Source organism: Trachinotus anak, unplaced genomic scaffold (genome assembly GCF_046630095.1).
Source record: "Trachinotus anak isolate AG129_WGS33_773 ecotype Australia unplaced genomic scaffold, CSIRO_AGI_Tana_v1 ptg000016l, whole genome shotgun sequence".
NCBI lineage: Eukaryota > Metazoa > Chordata > Actinopteri > Carangiformes > Carangidae > Trachinotus > Trachinotus anak.
The window spans coordinates 5,560,165-5,583,447 of NW_027273867.1; the positions used below are offsets into that span (position 1 = coordinate 5,560,165).

Genomic DNA, 23,283 nt, shown 5'->3' on the forward strand with positions numbered 1-23,283 from the left:
ATAAGATTAATGAGCAGAAACATTTCTGTGGCATTCACCTATTCAATACCCCTTTTTGGCAGCGGTCGCAGACTCTTAGGGAAATTTCTTGCTTGGTCATGTTTGTAAACAAAAGCTGATCTGGGGCTTTTTGAGTAGCGGGTGGCGCCTGTGACGCCGCTGACGTCTCACAAGCACCCAGCCCTTTGACGAGATCTTTCCGCAGCACTAATTTCTGTCTGCTCTCTTCCCAGGCTACGGGCATGCAGCGCCGGGGACCGACGCAGGGAAGGCCTTTTGCATGTTTTATGCCGTCCTGGGAATCCCTTTGACTCTTGTCATGTTCCAAAGTCTGGGCGAGAGGATGAACACTTTTGTTAAGTACCTCCTGAAGCGCATCAAGAAGTGCTGCGGCATGAGCATCACCGACGTGTCCATGGAGAACATGGTGACCGTGGGATTCTTCTCCTGCATCGGCACGCTGTGCATCGGGGCCGCTGCCTTCTCCCACTATGAGGACTGGAGCTTCTTCCAGTCTTACTATTACTGCTTCATCACATTAACAACTATAGGCTTTGGGGACTTTGTGGCCCTCCAAAAGAACCGGGCCCTCCAGAAGAAGCCCCTGTATGTGGCCTTTAGCTTCATGTACATCCTGGTGGGCCTGACAGTGATTGGGGCCTTCCTCAACCTGGTGGTGCTCCGCTTCCTGACAATGAACAGCGAGGACGAGCGGCGGGATGCAGAGGAGCGGGCCTCGCTCGCCGGCAACCGGAACAGCATGATCATCCACATCCAGGACGAGTCGCTGCAGCGTAGCCGGCGGCGACGTGAGCCGTACCGGGCAGAGGTGACTGATTTGCAGTCAGTCTGCTCCTGTATGCACTACCACTCGCATGACTTCGGCAGCTCTGGGGGAGGGATGGGAGGTCTGGGCTGTGCCTTCTCCCATCAGAACTCATTCAGCTCGCAGCTGAACCCCAATCAGTACTTTCACTCGGTTTCCTACAGGATCGAGGAGATCTCGCCCAGCACCTTGAAAAACAGCTTCTTCCCTTCGCCCATCAGCTCGGTGTCTCCGGGCCTCCACAGCTTCACAGAAAATCACCAGCTCATGAGGAGAAGGAAATCTATCTAAACCCCAACACACACACACACACACACACACACGCACACACACACACACACACAGAGGACAGACGAGTTTCCATGTTTTATACACAAGGTCAAACATTTCCAATGCTGCTCCTTACCAAATCTTATTTCAGCACTTTTTTTCCCTGTTTGGTTTTATGTAATATAAAAAGATTTTGTGGGAACAGATGAAGAACACTACGCAGAACAGCAAGCGTGGACACAACGGGATGCAAAGCATGAAGCATGGATGTCTATTTTTTCAAGAGATTGCTCCATTTGAAACACTAAACACAAACTACAAGACCTTCCTTATTACAGATTTGCAGTACAAAATTGATATATTAACTTTGGTTACATACCAAATGATGCACACTTGGGGAAATGCTATTTTTCAAAAGGGAGTATGCTTGTTTCACCTTAACTTGAAGAAACTTTTACCGTTATGTACTACTCCATTGCCTCACTGCAGACAGAGAATTTAAAATGACTTAAAGCATCAGGTATTGTTTTCTATAAGCAATCATATATTTCAATGGTTTCACCACACATCAAGCCAAAATATTGTTGCCAATATTAGCATGTGCATTAGATGTCATTTAATACGTGTGCCATGGTTTTGTGACATTCTTTAGTCTGTTTTCAGAGCAGCTGTACGACGGGGCGTCTGTTTGTCTTGGATTCAAAGGATCATGCTGCTGTTATTGACGTTTCGCCCCCTTCTAGAATCAGATCTGGCCACATAGGCTTTAATTTCACCCACTGCCTTTTTCATAGTAACAGTTCAAATTGATCTAAAGGAAAATCCTCCCTCTTCACTACACTGGTAAACAGTTTTGTCAACATTTGGGTCAGTGTTAGGGCTTTCAATAATTTATTCTAAATTTGATTATATAATTAAATTGTATAAAAAACAAAAAACAAGCAAATAACTCAACGATGACCATCTGGTATAACTGAGGGTTCGGAGACTCCGAACAATCGACAAAAGCCCTGTTTGATTATGCTTCAGATTTTGGTCGGTAGCCAGCAAAATTGCGGAACCTGGAGATAAAGTTGTATGCAACATATGTAACCTTTAGGGCACAAATATGCACCTGAATCAGCACCTGAACAAGTGGTTATGTGTCTCATTTTATTGCTTTGCCCTCATTATGCACAGAAATAGATTCAAATGGTTCAAAATTGTTGGTTTTTTTTTGTTCTAAGTAATTTTAAAACTTTCAAACATTTGGCCTATTTTGACAGCACTAGTCTGTAATATGTGTTGGTTGTGCATTTATTCTCCTATTGACATACTGAATCAATTCAATTTAAATTCACTGGCTCCTGTCACTAATATTCAATAATCATATAGAGATAACTCCATTGAAAAAGAGGCACGGAGACCAGTTTCTTTATTTACAGTCACCTTAATAAACCAGAATACATGCAGCCACTGATAGGTCACACATGGGGAAATGTAGATCAGTTACTATCCCTTAAAGTTGGCGTCACACAAGATTAGTCAAACCTGTTGCTGTAGAGGCTGAGATACCCCGAATTTTAGCCCCAGTATGGGTTAAGCTCAGAAAAAAACTGGTTCCTACGATTCCCATGATGCATCTCAGTGGCATCTTTCATTAAACTCTCAGAGAGGGAAGTTTCAAGCCCCAGCTTTTATAGCTTGAAAAGCTCCCTCCAGAACCACAGAGGAAATTATACAACTGTTTTCACAGGCTGAGTCAAATCCATCTCCTAAAATTGCTCTCGTCTACAACTACACTGCAACAGCAGGTACATTTTATATGAAACATAACAGTAACCGGATTACATTTTCCAGCCATATAGTGACAATATTTTGTTAATTTATGTATTTTCTAAGTTGTAAATACATTGATAGTGAACGTCAGTAAAATGCTCACGGACAATGTGTTTGATTTGTGTCAAACTATCCACTTTTGCAGTATTGTTTCCACTTCTAGTGACTACAGCATTGTTAAACTTGTTTATAGTTGTTCAACACTTGGGTACACTTAGGGAAAAGACTGTGGTCTGACTTCATACAGACAAAGTTCAGTGATCTCAGACTCAGTGTGTTTATGTGCACCGAACAAAAAACGCAGTCTTTCCCTGACCTTAGCCAAAGTGCTTTTGTGGCCTGGACGTAACCACAGATGAGCTCTGGATGTGAATCCTGGTCTCTGGTGGGACAATCGTGCTCTTCATACACCTGCCATCCACCCCAACCTCCTCCTGGTGACTCTGATAAATGTAGGGCTTAATTCATTCGAAAAATACACTGCTACTGGACATAATCCATAATGTTTCCTACAAAACATATTTGCTGTTGCAGTTCGGTTGTATAGCAATTCCTAAGAGACAGGGTTGGTTGAGTAGTTCTCCTTATGACAAGTAAACTGCACATCGTCATGGGATGCATAAAGTGAAGCACTATGGGAAATATTGGCCAGTACTAACTAGTTTGAGGCAATGAGTCAGGCTGAGGAGAGTGAATTTCCACACACACACTGTCTGATGACATAAAACACTGTCTGAGAATCAGAAAGTGGATTTCTTTTTCTTTAACCTGCAGCTACCAAAGTGCAATTAAATGACTCCTGCTGATTTTATAAGTAGTGTAAATTTGAATCAAAGGACGTGCACGATCATCCTTCAAAGCCCTGCATAGTAGGTGATGCATGCCCGTAGCAGCTGACCCTGAGTCAGATCTGAGAGCAGAACAGTTCACTCAGACGGGGAAGTGTGCAGACCTAAGATGACAGCTCCTGAAATCTGGATCCCCTTTGGAGCTATTTGGGAAACACAACGTAATAACACGTATCAACAAGCTGAAGCAGAGAGTATGAGTTAACGTAAGGGGACAGCAAGAGAAAAACTTAATAACATCAGTATGATCCTTTCAGCTTCTGTAAAATATCCAAGGAAGAAAAGAGGATTTTTTATGTTTGAAAGATCAGATAAGTGCATGAACTTTGTGAGATGAATGGGGAAATTATTTCATAATAACTATAAAAGTATTTTAATGGCAAATAGTCTTAAAGAATGATTTACAACATGAGCTGTTTCTTTTGCAAGAGCCTAGCAGATCTTTGAAAGGGATACACGTTAGTTTCTAATTTTTCCATTCAAAGAAAATGTACAATAATGTTTGTTCTCAGGTTTGAATGAATCACTTCTTTTTTTTTGTTTACTCCTATAACAAAGATAATATACAATACAAATGTACATATAAAATCCTCCTTTCCAAATAGAGTTTTCGGAGAAATGCGACTGAGATGCATCATCTCACCGAGGAGAGTCTGGTCTGATGCAGATGTGTACGCGAAGAGTCAGTTTGCATCACGGGCGTCATTTATGGGAGCCACAGTGCTGGAAAATATTTGATGCAAGTCTGGATATTTATGTTGATTATAGGCCTGTTTTAAAGCCCGAGCCGCCTTTTCTGTCCCAGCTGGCCCAGCGTTAGCCGTCAAAATGTTCACTCTCACCGAGCTCCCAAATGAACGCGCTAACCATGATTTCTAAAGGCATTTTTTTAGCTGTAAATGTATATTTCAGTATGTATTGTTTGTACAGACTGGAACGAAGGTGAGCTTTTTTTTTAAGTTAACACAGGAGCTGGGAGCTATTTTAATCCCTTACCGAGGTCTATCCTGCAGACTCAATCAATATTTCTGGAAACCAACTATTCTTACAGACCTTGACTTTCAAGAAGCGTTACCTTCAGTATTCTTTGCAGCTTAGTGTTTAACAGGCTTCTATTAATTTCCTGGGTAGCTGAGCATGTCTCACAAGGTGAATGCCACTCTGTTTGGGCGAATGGTGAAATGCCATGGATCCTATTCAGTCGTGACAAACGTAACCAGGCGTGGCGTCTGAGATAAGCCCTAAAAGCATTGTTTCATTATTGGAACTATAGCGGCTTATCTAAATATCCTGTACAATATGTTTATAACAACCTTTGGAATAAAATGGCCTTTTCATGGCTGAGATGCATATGTATTTTTACACATTAGCATACGTGCCTTGAAGAAACAGTAGTCAGTGTTTCTGTTGAAGTGGGCACATTTAAGTATCATGGCTGCGGATCTGTTTGTGCTTTAGCAAACCCATCAGAGGCTTGTGGGGGTCTGGCTTTAGGGCTCACAGCTGAGGTTAATGTATAGACAGATCTAAGTCCTGACAAACAAAAAGTTCATATTAACACATGAAATAAAAAAAATCAACGTCTTATCTACCACCTAGAACCAAGTACACACCCAGCGCCAAAGCAGATTGAATCACTTTTTTTTTTTTTTTACTTTTAAAAAGACATAATCATCTTATAATGACTTTAAGGATAATCCAGTTCATAGCAACTTGGGCCTTATAATTTTCTTATCTAACTCAGATTGAGCTCACAGAGGGAATAGCTGAAATTTGGGAATGTCACAACTACAATAAAATAAAATACAGTCAGATGGTGCAAGAAACATAAGCAGTAAGATGATCAGCCAGGTTTAAAGGATAAGACTGAAAATACCAAAACCAACAATGAACTGATGCTACTAATAAGTATTTTCTGTGTAGTGTCGGCCTCATGTGTTTTATTCCAAAAAACTCATCAATGATCCACAGTGTGTCAGTGGGTGATATGTGCATTCATTATGAGGGGCACTGTAGTTTATTTTGTGTCAGTCTAACATATAAAGTCCTGCTGCTGGCACACTGGATGTTTATTAATCCACCAGTCTACAAACAGGCCCCCAGCAAAAAACAACCCAGCTGTTTTGGGAAACTACTTATCCCATAAACCTGTTTTTAAAGCTGCATTAATTGATTTCTTCTTCTTTTTTTTTTGACACCAGTTGGCAGTGGAACAAGGTGAAAACACTACACGGACATATTAGCACATATAATTTTATTTGGAGTTATGTATCTGGAGACCTGCTAATTAAAGTAGAAGATTAATCCTCCTTTTAGCTTTGTTTTGGTCTGCTTATCTTGTTAGTTGTGTCACTGTGCTCACCACCTAGTCCTTTATTTTGTCTGCCTGCTGTTGCTGCTGGACAGGTTGCACACAGTGGAGTATTTTCACTGGAAAAAGCTGCTTGTTGTGTCTGGAAACAATGTTGTAGAGAGTGAGCCAGAAAACCAAAATGGACCCTGGGCTGAGTGGTGGTGAAATCAGAAGATTGAGTACTGGTTTGATGCATGCTTGGTTTAGGTCTTTTCACAGGATTTATTAACATTATCAAAAGTATAGAATATCACTGGCCCTATCCTTTAAACAAAACCTCACATTTGGCCTTTTAAAAGTTCATATTTGATCCACCAGAGTTTTCCTGTCCTGTGAGGGATTATCACCAACATTTCTGCTGCTCACACCTAAAAGAAAAACAGCAGTTTAGAGATAATCTGCCTGAGTAACTAGCTTGTTAACACCTGCTTCATCATTTGGATGTTCATTTCTTGCCTCACTGGACTCTCCTGCTGTAATGTCGCTTTGTTTCAAGGCCTCAGCTGTTACTGTAGTGAATACAACATCATCATAACCATTCAGAATGATGCCAAACAAACGAAAATAAGACCCAAGTTGTAATAAACCAGATTTATCCCTTAAACACTTCCAATACTGATAGGGTTGAGCAAATTCCTACCTATATTAAGTGTCACTGACGGCGATGAGTCGTCTGCCTTCCATTCACTTCACAGTCAAACTTTACCGAGCAACATTTTAGGGAATGTATCAGCCATAATGGATTTTCTTTTGAAAGGAAGCAGCAAACAAATGAACTCATTTGCTCTTCACGAGCCGAGAGTCGGGTCGTTTTTCATACCCCTCCCACATGCTCGCATATTACTCAGATTTGTCTGCCATCGCGCCACATGTCACGCTGATGGACCTCGACTGAATGTTACTCTATAACACAGATGGCGTGGAGAAGCAGCCGCACACACCAACGCCCTCAACAGACAAACAGCGCGACATTTTGTTTTTCTCTCACGTTTCCCCGCCGCGTGGCACCGATCGACACGAAGGTGAAGTGAATTGTGATGGCACGGCGGTATGTTATGTTACTTGGCTGTTTATCGGGCGTTACGTACGCGCAGTAGCCATGCTTGGCTTCCAGGCGTCATTTACTGCATGTGGCAGTATGCGCAGGCCATTTCTCTGTCAACAGTGCCATGTTCTCCTGTGACAGGGACAAAGAGACACAAATTGCACTACTATCTGTGTAATACAATATAACAGAAAGGCTGTGTTCCATAACTTTGTGAAATATCCTTTGCAATAGGTTCTGTAGGTCTGATGAACAAATAATACCATGTACCATATTCCTTACAGGAGATTATATCCCATCTCGTTGGCATCCATGTGGTTCGACGGTCACGTTGAACCCGTTGACGTCCTCTGTCACAATTTTGAAACTGATGTCTGTACAGTACACTCCAGTATGGTAGATTGTTGAGAATTGTTCAGAGTGAAATGAACATTTTACATTTGTATGTTTTCATTTTTCTTTTTTTTTTTTTTTTTTTTTGGTGCGTGTGTGTGCATGATTTGGTGTGGATGACTCACTGGGTTACACAGCCTGGGTGAAGCCATAACACACTTGAATAAAAATGATGAGCCTCCTTCTGAAACCCTCTGTCGTCTTGTAACTGTCTAACGTCTCCAGGGTTAAATCTGCAGGGTTATTTTAATTCACAAATTCACGGACCAGTTTTTCATTGTTAGAAACAGTTAAAAATCAGACCTGGAGTTATGGTACTACACATTCATTTAAACGATAGTTTCAATTTCTATTGCGCTGTAGGCCAGTCTCTGATTCAAACAATCATTCATTAAAGGTAACTCTTGGTAATATTTCATTTACAATGTTAAAACAAATATTTTTTTTAGGTCAAGGTTTAGCTTTCTAACATTTGGAGCCAGAGGAGTCTTGCCTCCATCAGTATCTGCTGATTAAGAGACACTGAGAGTTAAACTTATCAGTCTCAGTCTTAAATATTCAAACTTTCAGCAAGAGATTAGATCAGAGTATAAAAATCTTAGCTGCAAGAAAAAAAAGAGAGATAATCTTATGCAAAATCAATTAAGACGCCTCTGCTTTGCTTATTTAACTTTTACTCTGTTTTCATAAGTTTCGCTTTTAAAGGAATAATTTAATAAATATGCTTATTTGCTTCTTTTGCCAACAGTAAGATGAGAAGATTAATTCTACTCTTCCACTCTCTGAAGGTACAGCCAGTAGCTGGTTAGCAAAAAGCCTGAGAGCGTGGAAAAACTATCCTGCCTCAGTCCGAAGGTAAAAGAAATCTGCTTACCAAACTCATTAAATAACATACTACATCTCATTTGTTTTATTTTACAAAAACAAAAGTAGGGCTGCACAATTAATCAAAATATAATCGCAATTGCAATATGGCCACGTGCAATTTCCCAATTGCAAGAGCTGCAACATTTTTAAACATTTTCTGTGAAAATGAAAAGGAAAAATGATAAGCCCAACTTAAATCCTGACTCATATCACAATCACAATATCTGTCAAAATAATTGCTATATGTTTTTTTTTTTTTGCATATCATTCAGCCCTAAATGTTAAATAATAAGACCTTATTATTATCACATTGTTTTATTATCTTATATGAGCTTCAGAGTATCCAGTCTTTGCAGTGAGCTGAGATAACTGCCTGCTGCCAACGCAGATACAATGTGTGGCAACAGACGTGTGCGAGATTTGTATCAATCATCTCATCTAGATCTTGGCAGGAAAGCTATTAGCTGTATCTCCAAAAATATCAAACTTCTCCTTTCAGGACCTTTTTGTCAGACTCACATCCATCAGTGTCTGTGGAAAACCTGAGGTAAATGTTTATGTAACTCACACATTTTTATGAATTCATTTATCTGTTCTTGAATCCTTGTGATTATAAGTTTTGGCCTGAAAATAGTTCTGTATTGAAGAATAACATTAGTCTTCAAAGACCCCTGTCAAAGCAACCTTGGCCATTAAGGCTTTGTTATTGTGAATTTGACCGATAAAAGATCTGCTCTTCTCTTCGAGTGGCCCGTGCAGTGCAGCTGGATGTTCAGTAGGTGGGAGAATGAGCAGGCAACATCCCTTTTTATCCCTTCCCACACCGCAGTAATTATACTGTCAGCCACGAACGTCAGGCAACGCAGAGGACGACACAATAAGAGCAGTGGCAGAGGGGCGTTGAGGCCTTCTCTTGGCGTTAAGCCTGTAATTTTGCATCTTAAATGATCATGTAAGCAGAGCCAAGTTGTTCTGCAGCGGGACCATCTCCAACGATATGATGAAGCTTCGCAATAAGCAGGTGCTGACATGCCGCTTCGTTTTTGGGGCCCGAGGCGAGAGGGTGAGACAGCGGAGAACAGCAGATTTTTCGACGATGATTGAGGCTGTCTGCTGGAAGAAAAATGGAGCTGCTGTAGGAGGCACAGCCGCACACCAACACAAGTCTCATCCATCTGCGACAGTCTGCCTCTAAATACAATAAATGAGGCTGATGCGGGAGCGATGGAGCCAAAAGTTAAAACAAGCTGCTGTCTGAGAGTGATTAAGATCTGCAGATATTCCTGCAGGCAACACACGCCACACCATTGTCTTATCTAGCCTGTCTGAAGATATTTATACTGAAAAACTATTATCAGCGCCAGCGCTTGGAAGAGAATTTGATCCAAGTTTAACTCCAGTGAATGGAAACAGTATTAAAGACATCTGATACCTCTGTTCAGTCGCTTCCAAGGTTTCAGATCCTACAGATATAAAGGTTTTTACCTCTCATCAATGCACTTCATGAAATATCAATAATACAGATAATAAAATGATAACAAGAATGCACAACAATATTGTGCACTTCCATGGTATACTGTGTAAATAATTGGTTTGAAAGTTGCATTTAAAAACACTGACAACAAGACACTTTGCAGCTGCAGAAAATCAACAATAGAAATTCTGTTTGTCTTTAAAGGTTCCGATATTTTACTCTTTTCTGGTGCTTTATTTGAAGTGTTGATATTCATAAATAAGAAGAAGATATATTTGTGGTTTTAAGAACCAAAAACCATCTCAGTGTAGTTTTACATCTCCTCCCCCAGGCTTCTCTCTGGAGCTCTGGAAACAACAGGTCAGTGAGCCAATCAGAAGAGAGGCTCTGATCCTCTCTTCTGGCTGACTCTTTTTGATCGAATAAAAATATAGCAGATTTGAGGTAAACGCTCAGAGAAACCAAATCCTTCAAGGTTGGATGGTGGGTCCAGGAGGGAGGGCCTTGGGTTGTGGTTGAGAGCGATGACTGCTTTGTTGTGACATCACAAAGTTACAGAAGTCCTGACGGCTTGTTTTAAGGCTCAGTTTCTGAATACGGGCCGTGTGCATTTCTCTGTGGACTGAGGCTTTGATACTATTGATAAAAAACCTAGACCTGCTTTATAATAAATGACATGGAAATCTCACTTTATGCAGTATGGGAAATAATTCAGTACTAAGCTACGTGGGGAAGAAAACAATTGCTGTTTTAGCATACTATCCTGTATCCTTGAGGCAACTTGTCATAGTTTATTTACTGGATATTGATTTTCCTTCTCAAAATGTTTCATCTGCAGGGTCAGAGGCTGAAAGGTAGAAATGTAGTCTAAAAAATATGTATGTATTATTTTGTGTAAAAATTATATTTTGTGTAAAAGAATCATAGAGGTTCTTGAGAACCACTGGCATAAACGTTGTCTTAGAAATAATCTATACAGTCATATCTTATTCATATTTCTTTTAAAAAGATTTATGATATCTTAACATGTTTAAAGAGCAAATCAAAATGTGAAGGGAATCTACATGGAAAGACTGAAATGGCTTCACACTGTTTTCATACTGTTATCTACAGATTAAATTAAAAACAGAACTCATAAACACTGTACCTCCTTCCACCAGGCCCTTGACAGCTGGTTGTGTTCTACATATGATGATGATGATGATGATGATGATGATGACGAAGCCACAAAACTCCAGTGCTGATGCTGATATGCATAAGAGGTCTCTGGCACCATCTAGTGGCCAGTGAAATACAGAAATTCCTCCTAGTATTCTAACTTCATTATCGTTTGAGTAGCAACTTGCAACTCATTTTACATTGGCATATAATCTCACTGAGGATAATGAAAACAAACTCTTGTCATCAGAGTGTGCATATTGGCTGCCTCTGAGTTGAAGATCATTACAGATCACCGTCCTGCACTGTGACCCTAATCTGCTTAATTACATTAAGGCTGCTAAAACCTATTCCAACTACAGTGTCACTGCTTGCGTCCAGGTGGCACCGACCAAATAAACACAGGGACAACAACAAGGTTTCACTTCTGCACTGCAAGAAATTATTCAACCAAAAGTCAAACAGGAGATGTTTGCCAAGCCTGTGAGTATACTACTGTGTCTCTTTCTCTCTCTATCTAGTTTTTGACAGTTCATTTCTAGTAATCCACAGGATGTTTGCTGCAGTGACAGTGGAAGTGACAGAACAGGCTTTTCATATATTGAGTCTGGCCACCTTCTCAATGCCTTTAAACATATATTTGATCATCTGCAGTCGTGAATAATAGTGAGTTTTATTCCACCTTTGCTGAGAGGTCAGAAAACTTAAGACGCTGTTGGTTAAATCCACGTGTATTAGCGTTAGAGTTTAGCACTGAAGAAAGTCAAGGTGCATGTGTAAATGCTGTTGCATTTAGCAGTTTTCTCTGTCCCAAAAAAAAAAGCTCTGATACCACCTTCTAATAAGGCAGAATTTATAACTAATTGCTTTAATAATAGTAAGTAATAAGTAATTAGATCTGCAGCAGTTAGTTGATTCATCAGTTTGTTGAACAACCGAAAATTTATCAGCAGCTACTTTCATATTCAGTTAATTGTTTCAGTAATGTTTCTGTTTCCAGCTTCTCCAATGTGACAGTTTGCTGTTTGCTATATGACAGTCAGTTGAAAATCTTAAGGCTTTGGACTTTCAGTGGGACAAAACAAGCAAACTGAAGACATCACCTTGGTCTCAGAGAAAGGGTGAAAAATGTTTCATTTTTTCACTATTTTTCACCACTACATAGACTAAACGATTCATTGATTGATCAGAAGTGAAAATAATTGTTAGTTGCAGTCCTAGAAATAATATCTCCTGACCTCTTCACATGGGTTACATGTCTCTAGTTGAGCAGGATTTTTGTTTCTCACATTCTTTACATAATATTAGAGGCTTTCATAGGTTTGAACTCACAGTGTTTCAGAAGATAAAGAAAAAAATCGGAGAAAAAATAAACTGAATTATGTATTTAAATTTCAAATTTTTCCTACATGGTCATGTTATGACCCTTTGTTGGGGTTCTGACCCCCAGGTTGGCAACCGCTGTTCTCGAAAAGAGTGGAAGCATTTGGTCCAAAATCCCATCAGTGACTCTAATGAATGAACCACTTAGTAAAGATTTAATATGCATTTGTAACTGCTGTCCATGTTTGTTAAATTAAGAAACCTCTGAGCTGTATTGATGACTTACTTACTGATTTCTAATAAGATTTTGGTTCAGATGCACAATTATTTCTAGAAGCTAAGAGGTGGATCTAAAAACACAAAACAAGTCTGAAGGTGTCCTCATTAGTGGCATTTAGCATTAATTAAATGAATTATTAACATCATTGCATCCATTAGTTAGAAACAGGGTTAGGGTTAGGGGCTATAGTTGACCCTAACCTCAAACTCTTTACAGTGTGTGTTTTGTTAGAAAGTGGTACAGAAATGATTTTGGTCTTGTTATTAATGAGGTAGGTGCTATTATGCTTTACAGTATTGTGATAAAGGAGGATTCCAGGAGGCCACATTAGCACTTCAGTAATAAATGAGTCTCTGATGTCTCTTTTGTTCAGGGGGCTCCCCAGCGAGAAGAAATGTTGACCCTCCAAGTTAAAAATACCATGTTGCATCTGAATGGTCAAAACCTCAGAGTGGCAGCTAAAAATGGCCGCATTTCAAAAACACCTGGCCTCCATCTGTCAGCGACACATGGAAAGGAGGCAGTGGGTCAGCTTACGGCCTCCCCGCCGATGCACGAGGGCAAGGCACAGTTGGACTTGTCGTTGTCGTCCAGGCCTGACTCAGAGAGAGAGGGCGAGAACCGACCTGTGAGACGCCCTCTGAAGCTCGCCCCACTGGAGCTGCCGGAGGAGGTGAAGGAGGCTCAGAAGCAAAAACTTAAGTTTATCCAGCAAGAAGCTAAACCTGCTTCCTGTAAGGTGGATGTGACACTGAATGAGCCCCAAGCGAGGAAGCTGAAGGCCTGTGTGAGACAGAGACCACTAAAAGCTGCTGTGTGCCCCTCTGCTTCCATTCAGCCTCTAAAAGTCCAGCAGCAAAACAGATCCTCAAGGCCCCAGCTGACCCGCTCCAGCCCCATAGAGCAGAATGGAGACAGGCATTTGGAGGATGTGGTGTGTCGAGGTACCCCAGCTCCTTTGCGCAACAAACCTGCCCCTCCTTTACTCTCTCCCCGAGTTAAACCTCAGACGACATGTGGCAGACAGGCGACACGCCAGAACCCCAGCACCCTCCAGCAGGAGACGGACAGGAGGCGGCTGAGGCTGATGAGAGCACAATGCCTAGAAGAGGATCAGTGCAATTCAAACACGTCAACAGGAGGATTATCTGCAGATGAAGGCAAGCTGGCCCAAGGTGTCCAAGGCAAAGGGCAGCAGGCGGAGAGGGCTCTGAGAGGGCAGCCGCACAGTGGAAAAGGCATCAGGGAGCCTCCTGCAGGCTCCTGGGAGCACGGAAGCATCAGGAAGAGCCATCAGGAGGTCTGCAGTCAGCAATCTGTGAGATGCAATCTGAACCGGCAGCTGGCTGAGGGCGGGAGCAGTGACCATGCACTTGACAGTGTAAAGCCAAGTGCTTCTAACTGCAGATTAAAGAGGAAAAAACCCTTGATCGCAAAGCACAACAATGCAGTCGCTCTGGAACGTCTCCAACTGTAATTGAACTGGATCTTTCACTTTTGCAGCTTAAGACTTTGTAAAATGTTGTCATGCTTAGACCCGGCAGAACCAGCTAATCCATAGTCTAATAAACAGTGATATGACAGAACATGAACCAAATAATGTAAAATGAGCATCAGATGTTTTCTCAAGCTGTGCTTCACAGAAGAACTTTTAATGAGCCCAGATGTGTCAGATCTACAGAACTGTTTTTCTTTCTAATTACACAGCAACACAAGCAAATAAAGCAAATTTTAGAAACTTGTACGCCATGTTTTTCTTTTATTCATCGAAGTTCACCAAAGCAAACAAACAAGTGATAATTATTGCTTTATAGTCATTAATCTACCACATCTGCTGGTTAACAGAGAGAAGATAAGTAAAGGCAGCAAAACTCTATTGATATTAAAACAAAATGACTTGTGATGATGCGAGAACAAAGAGAGTGAAAACAAACAGCTGCTCCTCGCCTTGCTCCACCTCAGGGTCAGACTGCTTCATTGTGTTGTTTCATTATTCTAATAAATTATAAAATAAAAATAATTTTCAAGTTATTCAGTCTCTCGAGCTGGAGACACATTCCCCAGGTTCCACAGGTTGCTATTTTCATAACAGATATAGAATCAACACATATTTTTCATTTAGTGCAATGGCTTTGGTTGTCCCTCCAAGGACACACAGCTTAGGACAAAAGGAAATTCTGATGTCCAGATTTTTGCCTCCCACAAACCTGTAATTTCACTACATTCCCAGGGTAGAAGCATCAAGGTGCCTTTTTTTAGTTTTGCATTCCATGCACTTTAATTTTATTCTGTTCAGCACCTACTACTAATGGAGTTTCTAGCATTTTTTTTCCAAATAACTCCAGTTCAGATCTCCCTTCTTTCACAGCAAATTAATGATCACAGTGTTTTGCAAGTTTTGGTTTGTGGAGGTGAATAAATTGCCAAATTTTGTGACTGGACATTAATTCTTGGTTTTTATTCATATCTTTATTTGTTTATATTTTTACCTAAAGTTGTAAACTTATTAACCAATCGATGAAGTATAAAAAGTTTACTAAATCTTCAAGACCTTTTTCCTTCTAGGTAGTCATCTTTAAAGTAATCACAGTGCTTCACTGGATCAATTGTTTGAGTCACCACTTGCACTAGATGTTTTTTGGCCACACTTTACTTTCAGAGCCTATATTTAGCATTTACATGCAGTAAATACACCTATGAACGGTTTATAACACAGTATAATGTAATTGTAAGCAGATATATGTGTCTATTCATATATTTATCAACTATAATTATTACTGTGGTAGCCCAGAAGTGGAGGGTGCTGTAAAAAAGGTAATGAATGATAATATATAATTGTTGACAAATCTGCTTATAACTACATGTATTAAATGTTTGTATACTGCTTATAAATATGACATAGGGAGACTTAAAATGTTACTGATTTTCCCTTTCTGTTAAGTGAAACGACCCATACAGAGTATAGTGGTGAAACCTCTGAGACAAACAGCAACGCAGCAGAAGCATTTCACCAACATATTGTTGACACGAAGCCAGAATAATCTCCAGTTCATTAATGGTCTGGTGGACTTTCCCTTGTGCTCCCAAAATAGAAAATAAATAAATAAATGAACAGTATTTCATAAAAAGTATGAGCCAGGTCGCTCTAAGTTATGGGCTGTCCCATTTCCAGCAGCTACTCCCCGGATCAGAGTGTGCACTCATTCAATTAGGTGAAGCAGGAAGGGCACAAACTGAGGCTCCTTGGCATTTAGAGTCAGACCACTGTAGCTGATCCATGATGATGACACAGTGTGATCAGTACTTAAATTAAAGGAAGTTTACTAATTAACAATCAATAGACATCAGTTCATGACGATGACCCAACTGTTCCACTTGCTGAACGTCTCATTTCTAACCTCAATAATAAAAGAGGGAACCAAACCATTCGCTCTCCTCTAATGGATCTATTTTTAGTGCTCCTGCTTCTCTAATTTAAAACATTACTTCCAGCTCTGAGCAGGAGTTTCTGAATGTCACTGAGTTTCCTTCTCGAAAAGTGGGAGCAGCCAGGTTTTTGTTTGATGGTCCCATAATGCTCTGCACTCTGGAGGATTTGCGTGATGCTCAGAGTCCTCCATGAATGATGGCTGGTCTGACCTTTGGTTTTTAGCCAGACAGGTGACATTAGCGATATAACTCAACTCACTGAAATAGGCTTATGATCTCACTGTCTGTGTTCTCATATATCACTTTATCTTTGTCAGATGAATCGTACTTTATACAAGGACTTGCACATGTTTCTTACTTTACTAAACTTAACTTCACTGAAGTGGGTGAACATGTTAAAATAGTTTCACTCAGACCAGAGCAAAAACACTGTGAGGAACCACAGAGCCAGAGTTACCAAGACACAGCCTCTGTTGCACTTGTGTCACACTTTACTGTTTTAGGTGTTTTTAATAATAAATACAGAATAAGTGGACAGAAAAATGTACATATAAAAATGTGCAATAAGTAAAACCGTAGGTAATGTGGAAGGTAGAGTCACAGAATGGATTTAAGTGCATAAAATGCCAGGAAGATTAACAGTAAATGAACTTAAATGTGCAAAGGTGAACTGAATGAAAAGTGTAATGTGGGTCACCAGTAAATTAGCAGTAATTTAACAGCAGGGGACTGATGGAGATGGCCACAGGGAGGGGGGACCTGCTGCAGAGTTCAGTGGAGCATGTCGATATCCTGGGTCTCTGCTGAACCTGTTCCTCTGGCTGACCACAGCCCCGTGTAGACGGTGGGAGACCATGTCCACGAAGGACACGAGTTCTGACAACATCCTCATCTCCATGACTACATGCAGATGGTCCAGCTGCACCCCCAGGACTCAGCTGGCCTTCTGAATCTGTTGTTGAGTCTGTTGGTGTCAGCCGCCCTCAGGCCACTGCCCCAGCAGACCAGACGCTGGAGAACCTGAAGAACTGAACTGACTCTGGTTCTTCGTATAGAGAGCTGCAGAGTTCCTGGTCCAGTGGACTCCCAGGTATCTGTATTCCTCAATTAAAAAGTGGATTGAAACTTCTGTGGACAGCAACTTCTGTCAGCCTTAATTCACAAAAGTTACAAGGGCTCCAGTAATGACCCAGGATCAAGGCCAAACAACAACATCCACAGAAACTTGTCAAACCAAACCTCCATTAAAATGTACTTCGAGGCAAGTGAAGTCTGGTAAGCTCACTTTCTCCCTAATCCACGCCTTCATCATTGAGCTGACTCAAATGACATCACTCGAGTCAATTTTTTATCAGATTTCACACAGCTCCCTCTAAAGTCACAAAAGATTTTACACAACTTTTTACACATCCAGTAGTACTCCCCATCACCTGTAAAGAGTGAAGTCCTCCTTTAAATGTGGTCATTTGATCCAAAATCTAAATATTGATTAATGCAGCTTTAAAAATCACTTTTTCTCTGTTGTCCAACTCACAGGAGGAAAACACCCGCAAGCTTAGTGAGATTCTGAAACTATTTCTCTTCTTTTTTTATTATAATAGTGTTCCACCTTAAATTTTATCTTAAAGTTCTTCCTTTAAAAAATCTGCATAATCTGTTGTGCTTCAACACAAATACCCACATTAATATTTTGAACATATTTTAGACGGATTGCCTCTATCTGATGTGGGAGGTTGAAAGCTGGCTGTCTGTCAGATGACAGATGGCGTTCTCCAACACCACACGGTGCCCGCAGCCTCTCGCTTACCCTACATGCTGGTCACCTCTTTAGCCCTCTCACATAAGGCGACAGACGGTTCCTCAGACTGACACCATCACTCATATCGTGCATCTGCCCCAAATCATCAGCCCACTTCCCTTCCACTCCACACTGAGCCTATACATAGCCTGGCCCACACTGGCTTTTTTTCCTTGGCTACAAAGGCACTGTAAATAGGCCTGGATGTAATGGCTAACTTGTTTGTTGTCCATGACTTTGAAATACTGACACTGAGTTTTTAGAGTGTTTTGGTGCCTCGACAGCTCCTCAGCAGATTTGGATGCATTTCCTAACGCAGCAAAAGCACTTGGTGACAGCTGTATTAGCACTTTAAAGAGAAAACTTGTAGCTGCCAACACAGAACACAGAAAGCTGCTGTGTTTCACTGCAGCTCCCTCTTCTGCTGGTGAGCATGACCACACATGATGAAGACGTCAGTGTACGCTGAATGCGAATCCTCTGAAAGTGGATGTAGATGTAGATCTGAGACAGTCCTGTAAAAAACAAGCCCATAGGTCGTTTGTGCAGCAGATTATTGTGATCCATATTTATGTTTTGTTGTCAGGTGACATCTAGTGGCCATAGTAATGATGACAGGAGCAAAGGGAAAAGTGTGGTAACGTGGTTTACAGAGCGACAAAGTCCACGTCAGGAGGTTAGGTTGGATGGACGGGTCAACAAAATTCCCCATGTGAAAGTAACAGCTTATGTTGTTTCTATTATCTATGACCATTTGACAAAGGAAGTACTTATCACAATCTTTTCCTCTCCTGAACCAAGTTGTTTTTGTGCCTAAACCTGACCAAATCATAATCATTATTATAGTAACCATGTCGATGAAGGGATCTTGGTACATTTTATTATCATAACTATAACAACCAAGGTCTGGTGCGCCTGCTGCCGTAGAAGCGCTGTTTCAGGAGACACTCCTATAGGTCATATCAGAAGGTTGAAAAAAACGCCCCGTCTGGTTGTTCATGTTTGAGGAGTTGTTGGTAGATGTACAAGTTTGCACAGTACTAGTGAAATATGGAAACTTGCTCTCTTTTGTGTGAGTGTTTGCTTGTTGTTCTACAAAATATTAGATAAAATAAAACTTTAACCATCTATGATGAGCAACAAGTGATGATGGAAGAAAACAAAGTATGACTAAGAACAACAGAAACTACTGAGTCAACTAAATAAATAAATAAAAAGATTTATGGAAATGTATTTAAGAAATGAAAAATGTGCGGTTGGACATGATTGTAAACTTGTCAAAACAGCTTGACATGAGTGATGCAGATCATAGAGCTTTACTGTAAGTCAGTGAGAGGACAGGCATTTAACACAAAGCTGCAAACACAAGTGTTCTGTAATCATTTTCCCAACTTAAATACAGCCTTCCTTCATAAGTGTGTGGCTGGTTGAAGCCAACGGGGCCCGGCCCACCACCAGCCCCAGGGCGGCTCCGCTGTGGCTATCACAGTGGCAAAGGCCGGACAGTTGAGGTGGTTGCCAAGAAGCCGTTGCCTTTTCTTTGAGGGCAACACTTCAGATGGGTGCAGCCATAAAGCAGAGAGAGGAAAAAAAAGGGACAAAAATATCCAGAAAGTTGGGTCTATAATTGGCTGTGCCTCTGAGCCTTTTTTATGTGTGAGCACAGCCCAGTTGAGAACAGTAGAAGCCACCTCGTCCTCCCAGTGAAACCCAACCCCTCGTAGTTCCCTCCCACTCTGTCCACCCATCCACAAGGTTGCTGGAGCTCACCTCACCTCACTTTTTAACAACACTGTACACTGGATTGTCACCCTGGATTATATAATAATCTCATTTTGATTTCTGGTGCCTGCAGGGGAGGTATCTTGGATTATTATCACCTGATAATGATGCTGCCCCGGTGCTGATTCAGGGTGTGAGTGCTGGAGGCAGAGAGAGACTGACACCTCCACTAACGGTGATTGAGTGACAGGACAGGTAAGAAAAAAAAAACTGCTTCATAAAATCACCCATCTGTTACTAATTTATTTTAAAAACTGACTCTAAAATACTTTTTTTAAAAATTCTGTAGTGGGTTTGAATTGTTGGCAGTATGTGCTTTTTTAACCACATGTTCAGATGCTCTATCAGAGAACAGACCTCTCTTTTTTTCTCTTCTCCTTGGGTTGCACATGGGGAAAAAAAAATCTCTTTCTGTTTTTTACATTGTGGAAATGATAAACGTGGTGCTTCTGTTATAGACATCTATGTTGCAGTCCCAGGTCTGCCATTGAGAGAGGAAGTGGAAACAGGCCCTGATGATACAGGCCCACAGTTTGTAAGGAATCTGGCCCCAGGTTAAGATGTTGACAGAAGCAAAGCAGCTTGTTTTGAGCTTTACCTTGGATACTGTATCTGCTTGTAAAACTGTGGATTAATTCAACACAGCACTGGGAGACCCATACAATATATTTAAATGTAATCAGAGATGAAAGCTAGACAAATTAGGATATGTTAGACTTATATAAAGTTGGGTAAAGAGGATTAGGAGCATTAATTCAAATCTTGTTTTTCTGCTTTCATAGGGCCGCTGAATCTCTTCTTTTTTTTTTTTTTACTGAAGTCTTGCTGGGCTGAATTTCTCAGATTTTAAATGCACACTAATGGAGGTAATTAGAGCGATTCAGCTAGCGTGCTTATTCTGCTCATTAATAGCAGCAGTGAAACCAAGTAGCAGAAATAGCCCAATGGAGAATCAGATAAGGAAACTGGTATCTGGGGGCCAGAGCACTTTGCTTCACCCACAGTAAATAATGCACTCTCTATTTCATATGCTATAGAGGCCAAGCCACAGTCAACAGGCTGCTGTTTTTAAAATTGTCTCCCGCCACAATGTTTCCTGGACTCACTCATTTCATACTGCTTTCACTTATTAGGCCTAAATTTCCACTGTTTGTTGTCATAAGAAGTCTAAAATATGCTTTAAAGATGGCAACCTATTCATCTTTAAAACAGGAGAAATACTGAGGTGTCAAGGGAACAGCAGTCATTATTATAGTGTATACTCTATCAGTTAATAACAATAAAGCACACTACATAATTTAGATCGAATTCATTTAATATAATACAGTATAATATGCCCCTCATTAAAGCAGAAAGTACAATATTTCCCTCTGAAATATAAAGTTACATAAAATGGAAAGCAAAGTTCAAGTACCTCAAAATTGCGAAGTAATTAAGTAAATGTACTTAATTACAGCAAGCATTGTTCAATTACCAACCAAGGGAAATTTTCTGAATGAAAACAAAGGAAGCAGACTATTATAAAAGCTAATATCAAAAAACTAAACCACCACAGTCAAAAGACTATTAAAATGAAATAATACACATATCTATACAACAACTAATCCTCCGTTGTCTCACTGCTCATGACTGAACCCCAGTGTTGAACATTAGATAATATATGACATTTTAGATGGTTCACATTTGGTCGTGAAATGCCAAACCAACACTGGAGATGAAAGGGTGCTAACCACTAGCTAACATTAATTAGCTAAACTGTAGCTTAAGGCTAAAGTTAGAGACTAGCTAACATTCGTGTTCATCCATAAATACTTGACAAAATCTATTACAAAAACTCAGAATGTAAGAAAGTAAATATTATTAAAAAGGCTAAATAGCTGGTTACTGTTACTTACATTTAGCTACAGTGTCTGAGCGAAGCGTAGGAGCAGGGAAGTGAGGGTACGAGCCACTGACAGAGTGAAGCTGGCAGAAGTGATGTTCAGCTAACGTCAAGGTTAAGAAATGGTATGATCCACTTTAAGGGTGACTGAAATCGTGTGAGATTGTTCCTGTCATGAATATGGGAAATATAGTGTAGTCACAGGTATAAAGGATATAGTGTCAACCCATACAAACCATTGTTTTTTACTTTTTTTGGGGGGGGGTCAAAGTTTTAAACAGGGGGGTCAGACCCCCTCCAAATCCCACCTGGTATTCAAACCCGGAATATCAGGCTATAGCTAGGAATTCGTTAGCCACAGCTCAACATAAAGCCTGGAAACAGGAAGAAAAACTGTTAGCTCATCTCTGTCTGAATGCAAAAAAATCTGTCTACCAGCAGTTATTTACTTCACCACACTTAACACATTATTTCTTGTTTGAGTACAACAACCAATGTGTAAAAGTGAAAATTTGCAGCTTTACTTGCTGCGGTCACAGCTAGAGTGACTTATGAATGTCCTATATTTGTGCATTTTGGGATGTGACAACCATTTTACAGCTGCTTCTTTTCCTATGATTGTTTGTGGGAAAATGCCCATGGGCCAGTGTGCGTCACGTCATGAACCCTTAAGTTGCAACACCCGGTGTAACCACAACACTAAAATCTCCATTCCTCGGGGCTCGGAGTCACCGCTCTCGGCCAAGAAGTAATCCAGCACGTAACCTCTTGTAAAAAAGAAATTTGTCATTTCTAAAGCTCAGTTTTTGTACATGTAAAGTAAACTAGATAAAACATGTTAAGAGTGAGCTTTAGATATTTTCTTTACTCCTGGACTGAGCCAGACCAGCCAATTACACCTGTTTCCAGATAAAGCTAATCAAGGTCTTGGTCCAGTCTTATATTTAATGAACAGACATCAGAGTTTTCATCTAACTTTCAGCAAGAAAGGGAATATATTTCTCAATATAGTTATTTATTTATATTAAAGCAAAGTATTCCATCCACACCTAATATTTTATTAGGTGTGGATGCTGCTCACCTCTGGAAAACAAATAATTCAGTGGAAGTATCAGATTGCACAGGAAGGCGGTCAAGAATGGTAAATAACTTTACAGGACATTTTATTGCTTTTCATGTTGTGCATAACTCAGACTTTCCTTAACCTCCCCCGATGACCCCCCACAGTGAGACACTCTTCCAGTCAGGATGAGCCACTGTTATGGCTACGGTCAGCCAAACATCAGCCCTAATGGCAGGCATCACAACCACTGGTCTACAATACACACAAGAATAGTTTTGTGTTTATACAACAGGTTTCTGACAGTGCCACCCAAGCAAAACAGTCTCATAACTGAATCCAACAGAGAGGGGCTGCAACAAACTGGTGGATCAGCAAAGCAGCTCCAAGAGACAACAAGAGATACCGAGTGCAGCAAACTGTGCACTCCTGGCGTTATTCTTTAACTGTCTTGTGGGTGGAAATGGTTAAAAAACAATAGTTTGGCAGCAAGTTCCAGCAATCTTTGTTGAGTCCAGTTTACTCTGGATGAAATATTCACTTGCTGCTGTAGGGAGATGTGCATTTCAGACTCAGGTTTCAATTATCACATCCTGAGAGTGGAGAACATTTCCTGCCAGCTTCCATACCAGAAATTAAAACAGGAGACAATAGAAATACTGGGCATTGAGAGGGAG

At 40.6% G+C, this 23,283-nt stretch overlaps 3 protein-coding genes across 4 annotated transcripts in view; all 3 read left to right on the forward strand.

The window, feature by feature from the left end:
- Positions 1-5,426, forward strand: part of kcnk9 (potassium channel, subfamily K, member 9) — a 46,341-nt gene extending 40,915 nt beyond the window's left edge. The window contains exon 2 of the mRNA XM_071500669.1: positions 234-5,426. Within this exon, the coding sequence (XP_071356770.1) occupies positions 234-1,117 (884 nt within the window). The 3' untranslated portion in view covers positions 1,118-5,426. The remainder of the gene's footprint in view (positions 1-233) is intronic.
- Positions 5,427-10,802: 5,376 nt separating this feature from the next.
- LOC139633558 (uncharacterized) lies at positions 10,803-14,399 on the forward strand. The gene is made up of 2 exons (XM_071499305.1): positions 10,803-11,535; positions 13,029-14,399. The coding sequence occupies exons 1-2, from the start codon at positions 11,521-11,523 to the stop codon at positions 14,130-14,132; spliced, it is 1,119 nt and encodes a 372-aa protein (XP_071355406.1). The 5' UTR covers positions 10,803-11,520; the 3' UTR covers positions 14,133-14,399.
- Positions 14,400-14,720: 321 nt separating this feature from the next.
- The window catches only part of col22a1 (collagen, type XXII, alpha 1), a 61,266-nt gene continuing 52,703 nt past the window's right edge, over positions 14,721-23,283 (forward strand). For both annotated transcript variants that reach the window (XM_071499294.1, XM_071499295.1), the window contains exon 1: positions 14,721-19,859. The gene's annotated coding sequence lies outside the window, so the exon portion shown is untranslated. The remainder of the gene's footprint in view (positions 19,860-23,283) is intronic.